The sequence below is a fragment of the Apus apus genome, chromosome 5 (assembly GCF_020740795.1).
Source record: "Apus apus isolate bApuApu2 chromosome 5, bApuApu2.pri.cur, whole genome shotgun sequence".
Lineage (NCBI taxonomy): Eukaryota > Metazoa > Chordata > Aves > Apodiformes > Apodidae > Apus > Apus apus.
In genome coordinates this window covers 48,998,564-49,020,908 of record NC_067286.1, presented here as the reverse complement: position 1 = coordinate 49,020,908, position 22,345 = coordinate 48,998,564, and the positions used below count along the sequence as shown (strand labels likewise).

The 22,345-nt window shown below is 39.0% G+C and overlaps 1 protein-coding gene across 1 annotated transcript in view; it reads left to right on the top strand.

Moving 5' to 3' along the window:
* Nucleotides 1–22,345, top strand: part of CCDC88C (coiled-coil domain containing 88C) — a 97,291-nt gene that overhangs the window by 51,104 nt on the left and 23,842 nt on the right. Inside the window, exons 7-16 of the mRNA XM_051620970.1 lie at nt 339–479; nt 1,280–1,464; nt 2,048–2,129; nt 2,570–2,728; nt 9,136–9,282; nt 10,665–10,809; nt 13,551–13,732; nt 16,715–16,852; nt 18,426–19,499; nt 21,809–21,936. Coding sequence (XP_051476930.1) covers nt 339–479; nt 1,280–1,464; nt 2,048–2,129; nt 2,570–2,728; nt 9,136–9,282; nt 10,665–10,809; nt 13,551–13,732; nt 16,715–16,852; nt 18,426–19,499; nt 21,809–21,936 — 2,381 coding nt within the window. The remainder of the gene's footprint in view (nt 1–338; nt 480–1,279; nt 1,465–2,047; nt 2,130–2,569; nt 2,729–9,135; nt 9,283–10,664; nt 10,810–13,550; nt 13,733–16,714; nt 16,853–18,425; nt 19,500–21,808; nt 21,937–22,345) is intronic.

The window sequence follows — 22,345 nt, the reverse complement described above, 5'->3', positions numbered from 1 at the left end:
GTTCAGTGTGGGATCAGTTCCTTCAAATCCCTGTGGTGTCCTCAGTGTTTGCAGTAAGATAGTTGCATACTTCTAATATGCAAACAGGAGGTCATAATATATATCTGATCACTTTAAAAATCATCCTTAATAATGATTAAAAATTCTAAATACCAGGAATTGCTTGGTAGTGTTACAGTTGTGGTCGTATTTGTTATTTACAACCTATTTTTGGTGAAATGTGATTTTTTTTTTTTTTAATAGATCAGTAGAAGAATGAGGGGATGCAGCATATACAGCAAATGAATTTACAAATCAACCAGTGGAAAAATTTTCTTCCTTTTTGTTCCTATTCCTAGGTCACACACAACCAGGAGAATGTCTTTGACTTGCAGTGGCTGGAGCTCCCAGATATGGCCCCAGAAGAACTAGAGTCTCTCTCCAGGAACATGGTTTTCCACCTCAAGAGGCTCATTGATGAGAGAGATGAATGCACAGAAGTAAAATAACTTCTCTCCCATATAGAGCTCATATGAAGTAGCAGATGCAGGGTCCATTCCTTCACTTGTGCCTTGTTTGTGCACTAGGCTTGTATTTCTTCTGCAGCTTTCTGTTACACCTCTGAAAATATGTAGAAAGATTTTTACTTTTCCATTGATTCTCATGTAAAGATGAAGATGAGGTGAAATTATTGAAAAAGGGGAGTGGGGTGGTCTCTGAAGTGGAGAGACTAAAATATTTAAGGTTGTGACTTTGTTTTGAGATTTTTGTCTCCACATGTGTAGTCAGTCTTTCATCTTTGATGCCTGTCTCTCAGTTGGTATCTGTCATCGTGGGTTCCAGTGTCTTCTCTGTTTTTTTCTGTGAAGATTGCCAGTGAGTCTGTTGCTGACTCATTGGTTCCTTTCCCTTCAGATCTGTATAAGAGACTTCTCCCCTTTGTTAACCTATTAATTTTTTGTCATGCTTCTGACTGTGATTATGTTAGTTAAAACTGTTAGTTTTTATAGGTTTTAATTAATTCTCCAAGCAAAATTAGCTGCTTATTTTGAGCATAGGAAGGGGAGTGTTTCAGTGTTCTAAGCACAGTGGAGATTCCTTTTCTCCTCTGTTTAACCTTCCCTCCTGGCTATCACATGAATTCTCTATCATCCCAGGCTCATAATTTTATAAATTTATAGATAATTTTTAGATATTTGACAAACAATTTATGATTATACTTTTTATCTCTTGGCACTACATACTTCTCTGTATGATCTTTGGAGGTCCCTTCCAACCCCTAATATTCTGTGATTTCCAGGTCATTGTAGATCTCACTCAAGAGAGAGATTATCTGCAGTCTCAGCAACCACCAAGTCCTCTGAAAGCACCAACTCCAGATTCTTCACCAAACCCAACCAATCCTCTTTCTAATGAGGACAAGCAGCACCTTGCAGTTGAGCTGGCAGACACAAAGGCTAAATTGAGAAGAATCCGGCAGGAGCTGTGAGTTAACAATGATTTGTGCTTCTAGAGAGACATGTATATTACATCTTGTGCAGCCTGAAAATGCCTGTTGGCTTCACTGCACTGTCTCCCATTGCAGCTCTCAGAATCACAGCCTTCACATTTTTTTTTCATAGCAGGAGGAAGCTAGCATGTGTATTTCATCGTTCTTTTGTAATTGTTTTTTAAACACAGAGTGGTGGCTACTTCCATTTTTCTTTTTGTGTCTCATCTCTCTTTTCCCCTCTTCAAAATGCCAACTGCTAGCTGCACTTCCTATTTATTGGTGGGAATTCCAGAAACCCATGAAGCTAGTTGTGGCTAGCTGTAGTGCCAGTCAGATTTAAGCAGAGGTACTTAATATAGAAAAAGAGTTGCAGACTCAAGTCCACAAGATGCATATGGTATCAAGAGGAAAAACCTCTTGCTTTTATGAAGCTGTAGCTACTAAGAGGCTCCATGTTCAGAATACACTAGGAGATTTCTAAGTTCCAGATGCCCAGCAGTGTCAGTATAAACAATACTGTTTTAGAAGAAAAACAAATTTTAAAAATCTTACTATAATTTTTCTAATCCTTTTCAGGGAAGAGAAGTCTGAGCAGCTTGTAGATTCTAAACATGAAGTTGAGCAGCTCACCCTAGAGCTGCAAAAAATAAAACAAGAGGTAAGATGGACTTGTTTTACTGTGACGATCTTTCCTATTTAGAAATGCCTCTTCCAGTGTGAGGCTAAAAATACGACTATGCCTGTTTTTAATGAAGAAATCAAATTACTCCAGCAAGCTGGAGTTTGATGTTTATGGTTATGGCATAGCAATGCTATGCTTTCTGCTTAACTGGTAAGAGCAGTCTCATCTGTCTAGCTTGCAAATAGCCTAGTAATGCCTGAAGCTTATACAACATCAGGCATTTGCAATATCAGAGTCCCAGCTGGTTAAAGAACCTCTCTGGCTTGTAGAGAACTGTAGGCTTGTAGGAAAATTCTCTTCTGAGCTGGGGAAATGCTGTTTGCCTACACTTAAAACAACTAACTAATAAGTTTAGAGAACATGCTTTCAAGTATTAACTAAGGTTTTTCTCATTGCTTATTCCTCACTTCTCACAGAACATCCACCTGGCCTCAGACGCTCGGTCTGCTCGAGCATACAGAGATGAGCTCGACTCTCTCAGAGAGAGAGCAAACCGTGTGGAGAGACTTGAGATGGAACTTGTTAGGTGCAGAGAGAAACTTCATGATGTGGATTTTTATAAAGCTCGCATGGAGGCAAGTGAAAATTGGGAGAAAGATTTGCTGAGTAATCTTTAATGTTTGGCTTTTGTTGTGTTACCAGTTCATGTGTTATTTGTCATTCAGGTAGCAAAACATCAGAGCAAGTGGAAACTTCATAACATACGTCATAGTTATTGACATAGCAACATTAAAACTTTTTCACTGGAAAGAAGGACTTGGTGCACCCAAAAAATAAATACCTATTAGTTTTAATAAGCTCTGCTGATTTCAACATTATGTGGCTATACAAGACAGACCTACTCAGACCTTTAGTCTAGTGTTGAAAATTTAAGGTAAAATGCCCGTGTTCCAGAGTTCTTCCTTTAACCAGCATTTTAAATGTAATGTATAAATTAGCTAAATTGATGTCTGGGTGTTTTTCCTTAGGGGTTTGTAGCAGATGCAGCTTGTTAAAATGGCTGGGTGTTTTTGAGCATGACCTCAGATGACAAAATCTAGCTATCCCTTTTTGCTGGTAGTAGAAAGGAGAGAAAATCTGTATCTTCCCTGGTGGCCTGAGTAGGGTATGTCAATGAGAAATGTATAGCTTTGTTCCAGTAGTAATAACAGTTACTCGGCTTAGTGACCTGCAGCTATGCCCATCCTGGAATTATTAATAAACTTTGACTCGAAAGGACTTTGGAGATCATCTAGACAAACTCATTGCTCATAGCATGGCTAACCTTAAATTTAGGTCAGACTATTGCTATTTTCTGTCCTTTCAGTTCTTTGAGCCGTTCTCACCTAAACTTTCTCTAATCTTAGAACCATCAAGGTTGGAAAAGACCTTAAAGATCATCAAGTCCAACCATCAGCCCTACTCTCCCGTGACCACTAAACCATTTCCCAAAGCACCATGTCTGCCTGTTTTCTGAACATCTCCAGGGACAGTGCCTCCACCACCTCTCTGGGCAGCCTGTTCCAATGCCTCACCACTCTTTCTGTGAAGAAATTTTTTCTGATCTCAAATCTGAACTTCCCCTGGTGCAACTTGACCCCATGTCCTCTTGTCCTATCACTAGTCACTAGGGATAAGAGGCCAACTCCCACCTGACTACAACTTCCTTTCAGGTGATTGTAGGGACCAGTGAAATCTCCCCTCAGCTTGCTCTTCTACAGGCTGAACAGCCCCAGCTCCTTCAGCCTCTCCTAATAAGACCTCTTCTCAAGATCCCTTATCAGCCTAGTTGCCTTTCTCTGTACCCTCTCTAGCACCTCAATGTCCTTCCTATACTGTGGTGCTCAAAACTGCACACAGTGCTCAAAGTGCACTCCTTCAAAAATTGTGTGGCTTACAATCCCAACTTGTAAGATTTGTGCAGGGATGTAACATGCTAGAGGTTTTTAACACTAGGTGTTACAATGTGATTTTTTTTCCTAACCTAATGGGTCAACCGGCTGCTGTTTCTTATGAGTAGGTGCACTAAAATGGATGGTTATTAAATGTAGTAATAGACTACAGAAGCCTCTCTTCCCTATCAGTAATTTCCAGTTTGCATTAGGAAGTATGAAGCTCTGGCTCTTTTCCCCCCTCAAGGTGGCAAATCAGTTGTGCATTCATCTGGCACACAAGCTATCAGCATGGCATCCTGGCATTTCCCTTCTGGCTGTACACTGGAATTGCTTAGCTTCTACCTGCTGCTCCTAGCCAAAGCTAGGAGAGAAGATTTTTTGTCTTGTCTTCATCTGAGATCAAGGAAGTAGCTATTTCTGTTCCTGAATTCTCGGTCTTCTTGCTTGTCCTAGAGCCAGCAGTTTCCTGCTCTGCTGTCTGCATGGTCATCTTGCCTGAAGCATCATTCAGTAAAGTGACCTCTACTTCAGTTTCAAGTTTGTTCCAACTTCTCTTACTCCTCCTTCCACCCTGCCAGTTTTTGGTGGAAGTGTTAAATGTCATAGATGAGTGATGGCTCTCCAGGGATACCTCGCTGAAATACAGGAGTGGGACAAAGTAATTCCCGTTGATATGTCACTTCTCTAATTCAAGGCCACAGTGTGGTCTCTAGCAGAGGTTGTTGCTGCTGTAGGGGCTGAGCTCTCCTAATATGCAGCAGGAGTGCGCAGCTGTCTGCAGGCTGTTCTGTGGTCTAGAATAACCTGGGAGTTTAACATTCTCACCACTCCCTCTTCCATCATTGCCAAGTCTTGGCACAGCCATAGCCTGACAGTGTTGAGCAGTGGCAGCATCAGGCAAACTCCACTGGTTTCATTCTTACACATTCAGAGGATTCCACGGGACACTATTCTGTCTTTTTTGTCATCATGGAGTAGCAGAAAGGCTGTGCATAGTAGCCAGTATCCAACTTTCCATGGTCCCTCAGGTCTTACCTGTCTCAAGTTCTCCTCTCCTCTAAAAGAAGGGTTAATGGCTGGAGTCAGTTCAGTCTCTGCTCAGATTCCTCCCACTCCTTCAAAAATTGTTTGGCTTACAATCCCAACTTGTAAGATTTGTGCGGGGATGTAACATAGTAGAGGTTTTTAACACTAGACGGTGCAATGCTGATTCACCTACTGATTGCGGCTGTTTCCGAAGTTAGAAGTCTTAAGACCTGAACAAATCTTACAGAGGCACAGCCATTCAAATGTAGGGGTTAAAGTACAGTGTAAACCACTTTTCTCTGGTAATATGATACCTTCAGGCTTGGAGGGTCTTGACAGGGCTGTTAATAAGCAGTGTTGTTTGGTAAGTGAGGAGAAAAAGAGGGTTTACCTTTGTGCATCACTGCAGAAAGCTATTAAATGAGCACTTAAAAATATTTTCCTTCTTGTAGTTTCCATACTCATATGGTAGGTTGAGGAAAAAATATGGAATGTGCTCTGTGTGTGATACTGTGACAAGCTTTAGGGAATTGCAAGCAAGCTTACAATTAGTTTCTGAAAGCACATAATATAAATCAGCAGTGGTTGCAGGAAGAGACTTAAAGAGCTACTGCAGAAGGAATGCAAGAGGAGCAAGTCTTTCTCTATGTGAACGTAACACATTTAGGCATATGTGTCGTTTTCCTTTTCTGTATGTCTTGACAAGGTTGTTCAGAAATAACATTTAATTTGAGTGTTGTTCAAGGACTGTGGAGATGAATGTGCTCTGGAGACCTTCCTGCTGGGATGGCTTAATGAGGTCATAACTCTGAATGTGGAGGAGCAGGCTTAATGTGGGGATTCCTTCAAGGGGGTGCTTCTCTCCAATGTAAAGCCTCCCTCTGGCATCCCTCTCCATTGAAACTTGTGCTGCTCTAGGAGATCAGATTATTTTCCAAGGCCAGGGAGTCTGCCTTGCCCATTCTTCATGCTTTTTGCTGCAATCACATTTCCGTGCAGGATGACAGGAAGAATTTCTGTGAATGTTAAAAAAAGCAAAAGCATCTCTTGTATGCTTTCATATAGCTGTCCAAGGCAATGTTTGACTTCCACAAGATGTTAACTGTGCCAGGACTCAGTAGGGGCAGCTTCTGAAACTGCCAGGAGAGGGGGATTTGAACTCTGTTTAATAACCAGGTCTGGATGCATGTGCAAATTCTCTAGTTTCAGATTTAGCCAATCTGATTGCTACTTTAGTTTCTGAAAATCCTTACCAGTAGCAACACACCCTGATTCTGGAACCACTTACACCCAGAGATAATTGTAACCATATGAGTACACAATGCACATTATATTTCAAGGCACAGTGATACAGGATTGAATTTATGTGTGTATGTAATTTATTTTAGGAATTACAAAAGTGGAAATATGTATGTTGGATATTAAACCATCATTAGTCAAGTGATATAAAACAAAGGGGTTTTTTAACCCTGTGCCTAGTAAATTCACTATATTTAAATAAAAAATCCACAGCTATTTTTGCTGTTGATTTAAAAATAAACTCATACTTACAAAATAATGTTGGTGAGGTTTTTTTATTAAAGAAAAATAAATCTTAATACCAGTGGAAGCACCATCACCCAGTGACCCCCATCTGCTGGTTGTCTAACAAGTGCAGTTTGTAGGCAGACACATTTTTAGGTCAAGTATGTTATCCTAATGACTTCTGGGAGATGTTAGTGCTGACATGTTTTAGTTAATACACTTTTACCTTCCAGGTCTTGGGATGTAATGCCAAAAAGCTCCCATGGAGTAATTATTTAAATTATATGAACTTTTAAATATTAAGACAACCTCAGATCATGGGTACACCAGTGAGCAATGTTGACTTTGCCATAGCAGGCATTTCCACCAGGTTATTAATTTAAGATTTCATCAGAACCTCTTTGAACTGACATGTCCGCCCCTCCTGGGCACTTGATGGGAAGTGCTTCAGTCTTCCATATATTGCAGCTCCCAGTGATCTGTGGTTTGTACCAGAGCCTGGATGTGTGTATGTACTTGGCACATAGCTCGACTCTTCATGAGACACTAAAATAACTAGTTCCTGCTTTGTAGGCAGTTTTGGGGATAGTTCTGAGGCCACGCTTTTGAGGTCAGACACCACCTTACTTCTTTGGTCTGTGGACCACATAGAGTATGATGATCTAGCAAAGTGAACTCTTGTCATGTTGCTGTTTCATTACAGGTATTCTGGCAGCTTACATGATTTTGCGTCATGTACTTCCTCTGGTCTGTCATCTATTTGGTGTCAGCTTTTTTTATTCACCCTGAAGTGACCCTGTTAAATCAGACTTGCCCCCAAATGCTCGTTCTCTAAAATTAGTGTTTGAGTATTATTATTTTAGTTACTTGCATACTTGGACATTTTAATTGTGATAGTTGCACCACTTCACAAGCACTAACATATTTGTCCTTTTAATGCTGCTGTAGTTGAGGAATTTTGCAAGGTGGTAGCTGACCCACTGAGAGATCAAGGGCAATATGGTACTACATAAGACTTTCCATATTATGTCTTTTTTGTCAGGATGCAGCAAACAACTAAGATTACTTGCTATATGAGGCTATTAAATCATGACCCCCTGTAATATCAAGAGGCAAGGGGAGTGGCTTTCATCAGACACTCTTTAACTTGCACTTTACATCTACTTTTTTTGTTGTTCTCAAAATAACTGAGGCACATAAGGCTTCTTAAAGCTGATTCTTCCCGCAAAAATGAGAAGGTAGTTTCTGATTAAGCAGTGAAAGTGATTTGCTCATGCCTGGTGATCTTTCGGGAATCTACTTGGTTTGGATGTTTGTGGTCTGAGAGGGCAGACATGAACACTGGTGTCAGCAGAGACTTCACATTTCGAAGACAGTTGTCAAGGAATAGACTTGTCAATCCATAAGCATTTCATCCTGCCTGCATGCACATTTTCTGGTTTTGCTGATTTTGTTGGAGCGGGGACTGGAGGAAGAAGAAGGAAAACAAAGACAAAAGAAAATTCCATTAGAGAATCAAATAATCTGCTTCTTGCTCCATTTTAACTCTTCTGGGCAAAAATCCTTCCTGGAACTTTTTAATCTTTTAAAGGCTGATACATTCCTACCGTAGAAAATCCTGTCTCTGACTCAAGACTTATTTGAGGATCAACAAGAATAAAAGCTGTCAATGAGGTATTAAAACTTGAAACAAGACAGAAATTGATAAATGTGTTTAAAATGTGACCAAGAATACATGACTAGATTTTGTGTTTTGGACATTTCATGTTTCTGGAGATAAGACACATGGAGCTTTATCTGTTGCTTTGCAAAGAATGTTCCTTGTGCAGTATAATTAACTTGTTTCTAATGCTGTGGCTACAGCAGAATAGTAAGTTAAACTACTTAGTAAGAACATGTCTGAAAGCTGTAATGGATAAGTAACATGGCTGGGGCAGTTAATGCTCATGTGTTTATTGGGGATGGGGCAGACTGTGTGTTATCTGATAAGTATAACACTTTTTTTGTTTAAGTGAATTAAATATTCTATTAGGAGAGAGGGGGAAACCTTTGTAATCAGACATTTACATGTAAGTGTACTGAAACAGGATATGGAAAAAGTATGTATTGATGGATAGTGCTCCCCAACGTGCTTTGAATACACCATAACATCCTCTGAAAGTAAATAATCTATTTTGAAACTAGAGACTACAGTGAGTTGGCTAAGGAAATGGTATTATAACAGTGGAATTGAAATGGAACAGTTGCTTTTCTGTGTCTTGTGTCTTTTTGGTGCACCTCTTGGTCTAGCCTCATCCAAAACAAAAGAAACTCCATCAGACTTGTAAAACTCAGGAAAAACCAGTAAGAAATACTAGGTTGATTTGCATTGATGATTCACAGATAGTTAAACATGGTATTATCTCCCATTTAAATATATCAGGTAAAAACTTTTTTATCAAACAGATAAATATGTAGAATTTCTTTCCTGATTTTGCAAAGTCAGTTTATGAAAGTAATCTGGTCTTTGCAAAGTCAGTTTATGTGAAGAGATTAACATTGGTTCTTTTTCTCTCTAGGAGTTAAGAGAGGACAACATCATATTAATTGAAACAAAGGCCATGCTAGAAGAGCAGCTAACAATGGCTAGAGCTCGTGGTGATAAACTGCATGAATTGGAGAAAGAAAATTTGCAGTTGAAATCCAAACTTCATGATGTAGAGCTGGTATGCCCTCTTCATTATGCTAATTTTTTGAACTTCTGTTTGAATTTCTCAGATTCATGTCACATAAACCAGTGGAGACAAATAATCAGTGCTTTTGAAGAAGTCTTGGTTTATTGAATTATTGAAATACTGTAATGTTAACAGTGTAAATATTGCCAATGCTACTTTGTGTGAGACTGATTAATTTTATGGAAGAAGACATATAATTTTAAAATAGATTGCTTTCATACATATTGATAACAGAGATGTTAAAATCTGTCAGTTAAGTAGAAATCTTAGGTATAGGAAATTAAATCCACTGTAGTAAATTATCTTTCTTGATGGAAATAAAGCCCCCAGCATTACAGTGACTTTGAGAATCCATTACTACTGTAGAATACACAAAATTCCGAAATTGGTGTATTGCTTCATAGACAAGGAAAAGTAAGAAGTGGCAGATTATTTTCTACAAAGAAAAGGCAATATTGGGGTTTATAATCCCACTAGAAATAGTAAATACTTTTTCATCTATACTCTTCAGATGAACACTCTTCCTCTTACCCCACTGTGTTTTGCATTCTTGTGTGTTTAACTGCATAGGGGTTTAATTGTATAGGGTTTTCAGCAGGTTCTGTTGGAAACAGATGTTGAGGGTACTGTGTAGTATTATCATTAATGACTTATTAAGGACATTATAAGGCTTCTGTCATGCTTTAGTTTTTCCTGGGTGACTGGTGATTTTGAATTAGGCTTTTCTGGGTCACCTGAGGAATTTTTGGGTAATACTTTCTGAAAATTTGGGACCCTCTAAGGTAACACTTTAGCTCCCACAAATGCAAATAACCAAAATAATCACAAGAAGCAATGGTAGATTGATTCTACAGATGTTTTCTGTGTATTTTAAAAACCAATTTCTCAGGCAGATGTTACTTGCTGACCCATATGACTGGATCCAAATTTGACATGGTGAATTGAAGAAGCTCAGTGGAATTCTAGGTTGTATCTGCAGAGTCTCCAGTGTGTCCATGTGTGATGCTATGTGTTTTTGAAGAGCTTAGCACTGGAGACAGGTTGAATCCAGCCTGCCTTACTAGCCCTGTCTTGTACTGGCCCTGTCATCACCCAGTATGTCTTCACTGCAGTCATCCTCCTCTCCAAGTGTATCATGGACCTGAGCTGGCTCAAAGCAGGGCCAGTTGCATGTCCCTGCACTGCCTTCTGTGGCACACATGGAAGCAGACAGCAAACATTTAATGCTGTATATGTATCTCAATAGAAAAGCACACAATGTTTAAGGAGATTGTTCTGTCATCAATATGTGTTTTGCTTGTAGAAGTTCAATTGACAGAACAATCTTACGGATAAGCTGAATATGCATTTTCATTTATGTGTGTCTTGCACAGGACCGGGACACAGACAAGAAGAAAATTGAAGAGCTGCTGGAGGAGAACATGGTCTTGGAGATTGCACAGAAACAGAGCATGAATGAGTCTGCACACCTAGGCTGGGAACTAGAACAACTGTCTAAAAGCACAGATCTTGCAGACAGTGAGTACCAGCTGGGGTAGCTGTTGTTGTGTTTGTGGTGACTTTTAGAGTAGAGAGGTTGGTTGACTGAAAAGGGAACCACATTTTGAGTCCAAGCTTGGAGACCTTCCCCATTAAGCCACTTGACTTTGAACTTAGTTTTTCAGAACTTCTAAAATATTCCTTCTAGTTTCTTTCACTTTCTTTTGAAAGCTTTAAAATATTTTCCTTTTATTTTGTTCATCACTGAGACAGTGAATTTTAAGTAAAAAGATACAAATTTAAAAAACAAAGAAAGCTTTTTAAATGACACAGCAGAAATGTCACACTGAACACTGGCTATTTCTCACTGAATGGCTGGGAGGAGACTGTGAGCTTTAGTATTCTTTAGGTCAATTAGTACAGACAATTAACTGGTCTTTAAGTCCCAGGAAGTAGTGAATGCTGAAGTCATTTATTTTTACTAGATACTGAAAAATGTGTACAGCTAAAATAACGGGCCAATTTTATTTTTAATGGTTGATTTGGTTTCTCTGACTATCACACTGCATAACTAATGCTTCCCTCACTAGTCAGGTTTCCGCACTGGTTTCTGTGTTGAACATTCATTCCATTTATGCCGCTCTAAATAACAGTGCGAAATGGAACTTGGGAAATAGAAGCTGTTTCATGCAGTTCAACATGCATCTTTTATTGATTACTCACCTGATTCTGCTAAGACTTGCATGTTTGGCTCTGTGTACCAGGAACAGTTTAACTTAAAGACAAAGGAATAAATTAGACTAAGCAGATGTTCCATTTTGCAGTAAAGCTGTCTAGAAGAATAGTGTTGTTTTGTAAAATAGTTGAATGTGTTCCTGAGACCAGTTCTCAAAGACACTGCTGTCTAGGATCTGAGTTACCTTTACTAAGATTAATGGCTAATTAATTATTAATTTTCATTAATAATCTGGCAAGGCAGGTTTACCTGTGAAGTGAATGAAACTCTATTCTTCCTCATGTGTAGTCCAGGAATATTGCTCATTTTTATTATTACTCTGTGGGGGAAAACCATAGTTCTCTCAAAACCTAAAAATTTTAATAAAGAATATTTCAGGAAAACATAAAAAGATCTGATTTTCTGGCTTGTTTCAAATAGCGTTTCCCCCCTTCCTGATTTGTTTTCACTAGTGATGTAATAAAAGGAAGGATGCTAAGTTTTTATTGCTTTTTTCTTCATTTCTGTCAAACATAACTTTTGAAGTTTTCTCAATGGAGTGGTTTAAAAAAGAATGAAAGACGATGAGATTCCTTCACTGCACTAATGCTTAGTGTTTCAGCACTGGATCTCCAGAACCTCTCCAGTTAACTAAAGAAAGAGACAGGAAGAGGAACTGAGAGCATCAGTAATCTTTTGTGTTGAGTGGGGAAAAAAAATAGTGAAGGAAGCCTGATACTGAATATCGAAGAACATTTAACTTCTAAACTTTAAATTATTTCACAAAAGCTCTGTCCTACTTTTACAATATGTCTCTTCAAGAAGTTCCTTTTCAACGAATCTTGCTCTTCTGAATGTAGCTTGTTTGTACAAATAGATTCAAGCTGCAAGATTCTTTTGGAAAACCTCCTGTTCCTGGATGTCAAGTTGAATCTGCAGTGGTGGCAGATAACAGCAGATTTTATTTACTCATTTGGAGTATTTTATTAAAAGTAATTTAAAAAATAAGCACAGGGAAAAAATACTTAGATAGACTTTGCTTCAGGATAGAACTCAACTGGAGTATTTAGTTAATGTTTACTATTTGAGTCCTCCTTTGACCAAAACTCTCTAGATGATGCTCCGTAAAAGAGACAAATGGGATTTTAACCATTCTCAGAAACATGCCAGTTCTGAAGTACTCAGTGTGCTGTATGTAATAGTGCTAGTTGTTTACCAGGAGTGAGTAATTTTCTGATACTTAAATACAATGTTAAAGTGAATGTAATATAAAAAGTCGTATTGAATTGGAGGGCAGCAATTATTCCATGTGAAACAGAAGGCTGCTCTTAAAATTATTCAGGTGGTGGGCAGGGAACTGTACAGAACAGTGTGAGGCTGTGGTGTTGAGATTAAAGGCTGAGAGGTAGTGAGACTTTTGGTCTACAGACATATAGAGTAAAATAACATCTCTGTTGTAAAACCTTCATGAATTTTGTTAGTTCTGAGATTTCAACTTCAGACACTTCTCTGTGATCAATATTCTGATGGATGTCCTGTGCCTGGGTACCTGGTAGTAAAATACCCTCCCTGATTCAGCACATTCTTGACGAAGTAGCTGTGAAGATAAGCACTGGAGCTCACTTTTGTAAGAATTTTTTCTATGACTAAATATAATATAATACCTCAGTTTTCACTAGCTTTTGAAGGTGCACCAACTTGCTGTATTAGTAAACACTTTGCAGTGGTTTACTTTCAGCCTTAGTTTTTCCTCTGATAGAAGTATGAGAATGTATCAAAGTATATTTTGCTACTAATGTTAAACATACTACTAACACGGGTGAAGCAACTTTAAGAAGAGTTAGGAAAGTAAGTAACTTTTAAGATGGTTATCTGTTCAGACACTTCCCAGTTTATTAATTGTCTTATTGTAAAAATTGGTTCTGTTTTTAACAAAATGTTTACTTAGCAGTCAAGCTGAAATGGTAAGGATCTGACTGCAGTTGTCGTCATACAAGTGAATCTTAATGACCTAGGATGTTTGTTAACTGGTTAGTGTCACCTTCTGATTCTCATGTTTCAACAGCCAGAAAATCCTTTGTGTTTGAGTTGAATGAATGTGCTTCGAGTCGCATACTGAAGCTAGAGAAGGATAATCAGAGCTTGCAGAACACAATCCAAGAGCTGAGAGATGCCTCCCTGAACTCCAGAGAGAGCAGCCTTAAGTTTGTGGAACTGGAAAAGGAAAATCAACAGCTTAGCAAAAAGGTAATTTGCTCACAAGAACAATCAAAGCTGTTTGTTTTTTAAACACAGTGTGGACAGGGCTGTATGGTATTCCTGAACAAGTGATTGCAGGGGATTCACCCAAGTTCCACAGAAGACTGGGCATGTTTCTGGGCCAGTCTTTTTAATTGTGTTCTAACATTGGTGTATTCTGTTGCCTTCTACTTCACTGCCTACTTAGCCATGTGATTGTAAGCAAATGTGACTGTTCCTGTTTCATAAAAGCTGTCTTTCAGTGCTCATTTGTCCCTGTCAGATTGTACCGTTGACTGTCATCAACCAAATAACCAACCTTTTGGTCATTTTATGGCAGTCACTACTAGGCAAGGAGGCTGTGGTCATATTGAACTGTTTTGTTTGTTCACAAGTTTTAATGTTGTTTCCATGTAAGTCAAATAAGTCACACAGGTGAATTCAGGTTAATATATACTTGAAATAAGTCTTCTTTGCTGTCTGTAGTCCTGGATCAATCTTATCTTGTTCTTTTGGCTATTAGAAGTTCTCTAGTGCCTCCCTCCCTGTAAAGACCTATGTTCCTTTAATCTTTGTAACAAACACAGAGGTCATCTCCTTTTCGATTTATTTTTATAAATACGTGTTTTACACTCTGTTATTAACTGTGATTACATTTAGCTCAAATGCCAGCTCAGCGCTTGTCCCTGTGAAACACAGTGCTCAGTTCACCTCCAGCCACTAGCTTTGCTTTTGTCTGGCTAGTAACTTGCTTTGTGAACTCCGATTAATTGAGCCAAGTGCCAGTGGGGAAAGAGGATGCTTGCTAGTCAAAGTACAAAAAATTTCCATGTCAGTTTTTTCCATATTCCTGCCTTTGGTAAATTATCCAGAATATAACTCTTGTTTCTCCCTTTCCCATTGCTGTTCTAACCTCTGTGTGTGACACTGATTAAAATATTTCAGTCCTCTCTGGTCTGTTTTGTGCTAACTGAATGTTTTAAAGGACATGGGGAAGAAGAATCTGGATATGAAATGCTGGCCAAGGATTACCAGATTGTAACTAGCAGAGTGCCAGTTTCACTGTCAAGGAGAAAAGATATCAAGTACTGGATCACTTCATCTTCTGGAAAGGTTCTTTTGCCAAGCAGAGAGACTTCTTCTGCTTCTTAGCTTTCTTCTGTGTAGAAGGACAACTGCAAAAACTCAGTTCACTGCAATCCTTCCACACTCCCATTCATTCTCTGCTGTGTAGGAGTAATTTGCTCCAGTTCTAATTTGCATGCTTAAAGTTTGAGATCAAGGCATATAAAACACTCAGCAGATACCTGTGGTGTACAGCATTTTAAGTCACTTGATCAGCTGTGGTCAACCTTTGGCTTTGTCCCAGGCAGATTCCTGTGGGCACCTCTTGTTATGGCACTGAATTGGTGTCAACAGTTGTGATTCTAGAATTAGTCTGATGTTTTTGATGGTGATGAATGTGTTGACATGGTGGGGTCAGTTACAGTTTTGGTAGTTTTAAATAAGGCAAAAATCAGCAGTGGGGAATGCCTGTGTGGTGAAAGGGGTTCACTGTATGCATCAGACCAATGAGAGAAAAAATGGCAGGAAAAAAAAATCACAGAATCAGCGTGGTTGGAAAAGACCTTGAAGATCCTCAAGTCCAACCATGTCCTAAATCCACCAACCATAACCTAAATCTGCCCATTCAGTGCTTAAATCATGCCCATATGCACCACATACTACATTATTAAAGTTGTACAAGAGGAGATATGAAGGAAAAGTTGCATACGTTTTTTTTTCTCACAAGGATTTCAGAGGAGCTAGTAATAGCTCCTTTCAGGCACAGACAAGTAGGAGCAGTCCAAGTACTGATCTGTTTGCTCTGCATTACTGACTTCTTTGACTAAAGCTGTAAACAGCAGTTTCTAATTTGCCTCCGAGTTTTTTGGAGGTGCTAATGAAACCAGGTATAGCTGAATTACTGAGTGTTTCAGCTTTCTCTGAACAGCTCCTTTGAGACCAATAAGCCTTAACATGGTTACATTTCTAGCTGTTAAGCCCTTCTTATCTCAAATCTGGGCAGCCCCTGCTTGTTTAAACACTTCCTGTAAAGAGGCACATGTTGACATAGGCAGAGCCCAGCCTCCAGCTATTTCCCACTTGTAAGAATTATTGTTAATGCCTTTTTCATTGACATTTTCACTGTTGGCAAAGTTCATAATACCAACACAAAAAAATGAGCTGATACTTGTGCAGAGCTGTAGGTGCTCACAGTGCTTTACAAGCATAAAAAGGAATACTTCCTGACTTAGGAAGCCTAGCTCTCTCAACCTTTTGCTTCTGAACACTGAAGAGCTTCTTCTTTTCAGTACTTAGTGCATTATGACTTCCAAAAGGAGGGAGTAAGAAGACATTGTTCATTATAGAACTAGGACTTTTATTAATAAATCTTTCAAATCCAGTATTGTCACCTGCTGGGGAAAACAGGGCTAATTGAGCACAGGAAGAGGGAAGTAAAATTGGAAACTGGTGCTTTTCCTCTGTTCCTAAATTATTATTTTTTTTAATTCTTTCGCTCACCAAGTTGTCTTAATAACTTTATCCACATTCACTAGATTAAGTGATGATAGATTTAAGACCATAAGTCATAAAGAAGCTAGGAGGAGGCAAGTCCCTCAGAAAGGTGAGCACCAGGAACTTAATCACTGATGATTGTAGTACAACAGGACATTCAGGTAGGCAGGTGAAGCATTTTTTACTGCTCCTCTTTATCTGTACCTTGTGCTTTGGTCTTAATAGGCATGTAGGATACTCTTGGCACTGTGAGAAAAACAAAACAGTCCATTTCCTTCTCTCAGACTGGCAAGCTGGAGAAGGGAAGGGTTACATCTTTCAGCCATAGTCCCCATCTCATTCTTATCTGGTCTACAAAATAACTGAAATAAGTGCAAACAGTCCTTGCCACAAGCTGTGGCTGATGTGTTTTGGTGTGTTCTCTCCACACAGATTGAGAAGTTGCAAAATCAAATTGAAAAAGAGAAACAAAGTAATCAAGATCTGGAGACCTTGAGCGAAGAGCTGATAAAAGATAAAGAACAGCTACAAGTCATCATGGAGACTCTAAAAGCTGACAAAGAAAGACAGGTGCAAACTTCATAAATGTAATACAGAAATGTATGCTCAGTAATGGTAATTTACTGATGCCGTTTAGAGCATCTGGTTCTCTCAGGGAGATAGGACAATTTGGCAGCTTTTAAGTGCAAGTTGAACTCATTCAAATCTAGGTAAAAGGTTTCTTCAAGCAGAGAGAGCCCAGTGTATTGTGCCAGCTACTGCTCCTGTTGCTGTAATAGGATCTTCAGGATGTTGTAAGGACAGACCTTCCTCCTTTGGGCAAAGAGGCTCTGGATCTTGATAAATAGGATACCAGCTGGTTTTTGAATGTGCAAATAAAACCTCATATTATTGCAGAGTATTAGTTTTCTAACAGTTGTATGTCCTGATTAGTTTGGTTGGGTTTTTTTTTTTCTAACCACCCAACCGTTTTTGCTCTGTTTTTAAAAGATGTTAAGAAAGTATTTCTGTCAGTCATAGAATGATTTGGGTTTGAAGGGACCTGAAGGATCATCTGGATCTAGCCCCCCTGCACTGGCAGGGACACCTTCCACTAGATCAGGGCTCAGAGCCCTATCCATCTTGGTCTTGAATGTACTGTTCTGAACTGATACTTTAAATGCCCTTCAGCTGTTACTACCATGCTGCAGTTCATGCACAATGCCTTTGAAACTATCCTATTATAGGTTCATGCAAGGTCTTAATTTGACTAGTGAAGAAAATATAAACACAGATCATTGGAGACTGGTCTGTATATTTTTAACCTGTATTAAAATTTACATCAAGTTTTGTGGAGTGAAGATTAAATAACAAAATGTATTTTGTGTAGTGCTTTTCCTCATGAAGGATTCTTACTCAGACTTCTGCCTGGGAAACTGCACTTATAAGCCAGCAAAGTCATACTTTTCTGTTAGAACACATACAGGCTTTGTGGCAAGAATTAATGAATGCTTGACAGGTAGGGCAGGAAGTAAAACCAGATGTATTCTCAATTGTCAGAAAAGGGCAGATTCTGAATTTTTTAACTCTAAGTAAGACCTTTTGCATTTCTGTGGATGTTGTCTATGTAGGAATCAAATGTGAATTGTGGTGTAAATCCCAATTGCTTCAGCAGAAATTTGACCAGTGGGGAAAGGGTACTGTTCTCACAGAAACTGTGTTCTTAATGAGATCTATACCTGCTATAAATATTCAAATGTTTTGAGGTTTCTGGTGCCTTATCAGAAATAATTTGTGTCTTCAGATTCCAAAGATGAATGGAAACCTAGACAGAAATATACTGTTTATTAGGAATTATTCCTAACAAAGCATCTTCTCCAAGGTGTTCTCTGAAGGCCCCCAGTCTACTTTCTCCCTCTGCTTCAACCTTCTTAGCTGGTAGCAGGAGTATAGCACAGTTTTTAATTTGTTAGAATCACAGGTTATCAGAGGTAACTTTTTCTCATTAGTTTGGGTTGTTGGTTTTAGTAATGGAAAATTGTTAAGAAGTTTGTCTTGGATTAAATCAATGTGTTTGTTAGCAATCATCTGCTTCAGGACAGCTTTATACTGCCCTTTGTAAGGTAAATGAGTAACATTTGCATTTATATTTATATTTATATAGATAAAGGACCTTAAACAAGAAAATGACCACCTTAATCAAGTGGTCTTATCCCTGAGACAAAGGTCTCAAGTGAGCAGCAGTGAGGCAAGAGTAAAAGATATTGAAAAAGAGAACAAGATCCTTCATGAAACAGTTACAGAGACTAGTAGCCAACTGAGTAAGCTGGAATTTGAGAAGAAACAATTGCAAAAGGATTTTGACCAGGTTAAAGAAAAAGTGGAAAGAGTGGAAGAAATGGAAAAAGAGCTCCATCGACTGGAGAGGGAGAATGAACAGCTCACAAAGAAAGCAGCAGCAATGAAAATAGTGACAGAAAAAGTGGAAGTTCTTGAGCAGGAGAATGGGAATCTGGAAGTGGAAAATAGGAAACTAAGAAAGTCTCTGGACACATTACAGAATATTTCTATCCGGCTTGGGGACCTGGAAAGGGACAACAAGCAATTGGATGAAGAAAATTTGGAGCTTAGGAGAGTGGTGGAGACCATGAGATTTACCAGCACGAAAATGGCACAAATAGAAGCAGAAAATAAAGATTTGGAGAGAGAGAAAGAGGACTTAAGAAAGAATGTGGAAATGTTAAAAGTAATGAGCAAGAAGTCAGAGAGGCTGGAGCTCAGCTATCAGAGTGTCAACTCTGAAAACCAGAGACTTCAGCAAATTGTGGAGAACAGCAGCAAAAAGATTCAGGAGTTAGAAAAAGAAGTACAGGGAATGGAGAGTGAAAACCAGATCCTCCAGAGAAACCTCGAGGAGCTAAGGATTTCTGCCAAACAGCTAGAAAGGTTAGAACAGGAGAACAAAGCCCTAGAACAGGAGATGTCTCAACTTGAGAAAGACAAAAAAATGCTGGAGAAAGAAACTAAACGGCTTTGGCAGCAAGTGGAGCTGAAAGATGCTATTTTGGATGATAGTACAGTAAAGTTGGCAGTTGCTGAGAAAGAAAACAAGACACTAGAAAAGGAAATTGCTCGATTCAGAGATTCATCTAATAAGCTGAAAGAATTTGAAAAGGACAATAAAGACCTCCTAAAACAAGTAACAATCGATAAAAGAACACTAGCTACATTGAGAGAGGTAAGCAAAATAATACCATTGGTTTCAATATGATACTGTTTTTTTTTATTTCAGCTCTGTGAAGTACCAAAAGGAGACAACTGTTCCATGACTTTTTAAGACAGAAGCTAGGAGATCTTCACAGCCTTAACAGGCACCACTGGATAGTGTTGCCTTGCAAAGTGTAACCTACCAAAAACTGCAGTGACCAGAAACACATTGTCTCCAAAAGACATATTTTTTTCATGCAGAATAGGGTTTTAACACAGCTCCCATGTGGTCAAAACCATGACAGGTAGCTGTAAACCAAAGACTTTGATACTTTATCTAACCCTGTGACCGCAAAATTGTTAACATGGGAGGTCCAGCAGGGGAGGTTAGCTCTGAAGAGTAGAAATTTGAGTACTTTTTGAGGACACATTGACATCCATTTCTAAAACAAGACAAGAACCATCCCAGAGGACAAGCCTCTAACCCTTAGTTTTTGCTTTAGAACCACCTACCGTGTGTTATCCCCAAAGCCTCCATGCAGAGAAGAGAGCTTGCTCAGCAGCTCAGCTGTTAAGCAGCTGTGACCTCTCAGCACTTCTCTCAGCTGCAGAATGCAGTAAATCCACTTTTCCTAGTAGTCATCTTTTTAAAAATGCACAATTAACATTAGGCAAACTAATGATGTGTGTGCCACAACCTGACACTCTTAAGTGACATATAAGCAGATCAGGTTATTCCAACTTACTGTAATTGTCTGTCCCGCCTGCTGTTGTCCTGCTGGAAACAGGATTTCCTGTGAAAGAGCATTCAAAGGAAAACAGTCAATGAAATAAGCTCAGTGAAATAAGTAAGTCTAGCAAGAGTAATGCAGTAGACAATTACTGACTTGAAGATTTAGTTTTATTTTAGTTTTTGAATCATTAGTATTAATTTTGAGGAGGGGGGGAAAAGTTTATCAGAAACATTTGAAATGGTCCCAAATTGTATTTCCATCCAACTTTCTTTAAAAATAGGTAGGACAGTAGCATTTCTGAGAAGGCTTCTTTTCAACCTTTCCCTTCTCAGACTTCTGTTGATTTCCAGTTGTGCAGACTCATACAGATGCACATCTTCTTTTCCATAGTTACTTTCAATAAATTCTTCAGCAGTTCATGGATGTTGCAGAGACCTGTTTACAGACCATGGACTGGCACTGACCTTAACCTTACCTTTTCTTTTCCTTGCCATGTGTATGTGTATGTATCTAAATTTGTGGTATCAGAGGACTATTCATTACCTACAGTTTGTTTAACAAAATGTATTTTTAAAAAAAATATTCTTGCTTATGTTTGATATCCAGGATTTTTTTCTTACTTGAAGTGTAACTTCAGGTAAGTAACTGTTGTTCTTTCCTCATGCCTTATTTAGGAAAACTTTTGAGTAGGAACATGAGCTATGTGGTTCTCTGTGGTACATTTCTGTTTGAGAGAATTTTGGATGGTAGGAATCTTTGAACTTGGCTATGCACCAAAAATTATTTGTCCTTTTTGAACATGCAGGCTGGTTTCACATCTTCTCAGGCCATGTTCCACACAGACCACTTTACTGGCGTAACAGCAGATTGTTGTCCCAATATGCCTTCTGGTACAGCTTCATCAAATCTCCTCATGCGACTTCCATGTCTAGTTCTACTTAACTTTCTTCCAAAGAAACCTACGTGAAACCAGAATGGGACAGTAGATGCTAAAATAAGCAACCATGCTATGTAGTCTCCAGAGCTGTCCACTCTCTTACATGGCAATGTAATTATGCTTTTGTAATTTTAGCAGTAATATGCTATGTATGAGTAATTTACTGAGAGTCAGTAGTTAAAATCACTTGGTAATGACATCTTAACCATAATATTTCAGGAAACTTTTACGCTGAAGCCCTGTCAGTGTGTGTGCGCCAGCGTGGGCTGGGCGTCTCAAAAGCAGGGCTTTTTGTCCTAGCTGAGGGGTGGGAACTCCCTCTGCTGGTGTCCCCTGACGTGCAGCCTTTTCTACAGCTCAAGGGCAGGGTGTCTCCTGGCCTGCCTCTTTTGGCAGGCGGGCAGGCTGCCAGCGTTGGCAGAAGTAATTCAGTTCAGTAAGCGAGACAAAGGCCAAAAGAAGCATTCTTCAGATTTATTCCAAGTAAACTATAAATAAAAGCAATCAGTTTAGTTCTGCACTCAGTTGTCACTGATGAAGTTTAGCTGACCTTCATGGAACTAGGATTTATCCAATTACTTTTTCAGTACTTTAAAAAAACCACCAAAAGTGCTGGATAATTATCACCACCTTTTGCACAGTGACTAATCAAGTAAGTGCTGTTTACAGGATTTGGTCCTGGAGAAGCTGAAGAGTCAACAGTTGTCTAGTGAGCTGGACAAGCTGAGCCAGGAACTGGAGAAGATAGGACTGAACAAAGAGCTACTGCTACAGGATGACAATGGCAATGATGACATGTAAGGAACAGAGCTCTCTGAGTAATTCTTTTGACTCTACAGGCTTTTCCTCAGCCTAATTCAAGCTGTTTGCTTTTCTTTTTGGTTCTCATCTTTCTCACTTACAAATACCCTCACCAATTTGAACATAAAGCATATTTTTTGGTAGCAAACTTGACAGTATACTTGTTTTGCAGAACTTCTTCTTGGATGGAAAGAAGACATGTCATTGTCTCTCTCCATGTTAGCCAGTGTCCCCCTCCCCAGCAGAGTAGCTGGGTAGCTGTTGCAGTGTGTACACCTCCTCATACTCTCTTCACAAGTACGAATAGTGTCTGGCAGACAGTGTCTGTCATTACTACGTGTAATTGGTGATTCAACCACCTATTAACATAAATGCAGATTTTGCCTAAAACATTCCTGATTGCAA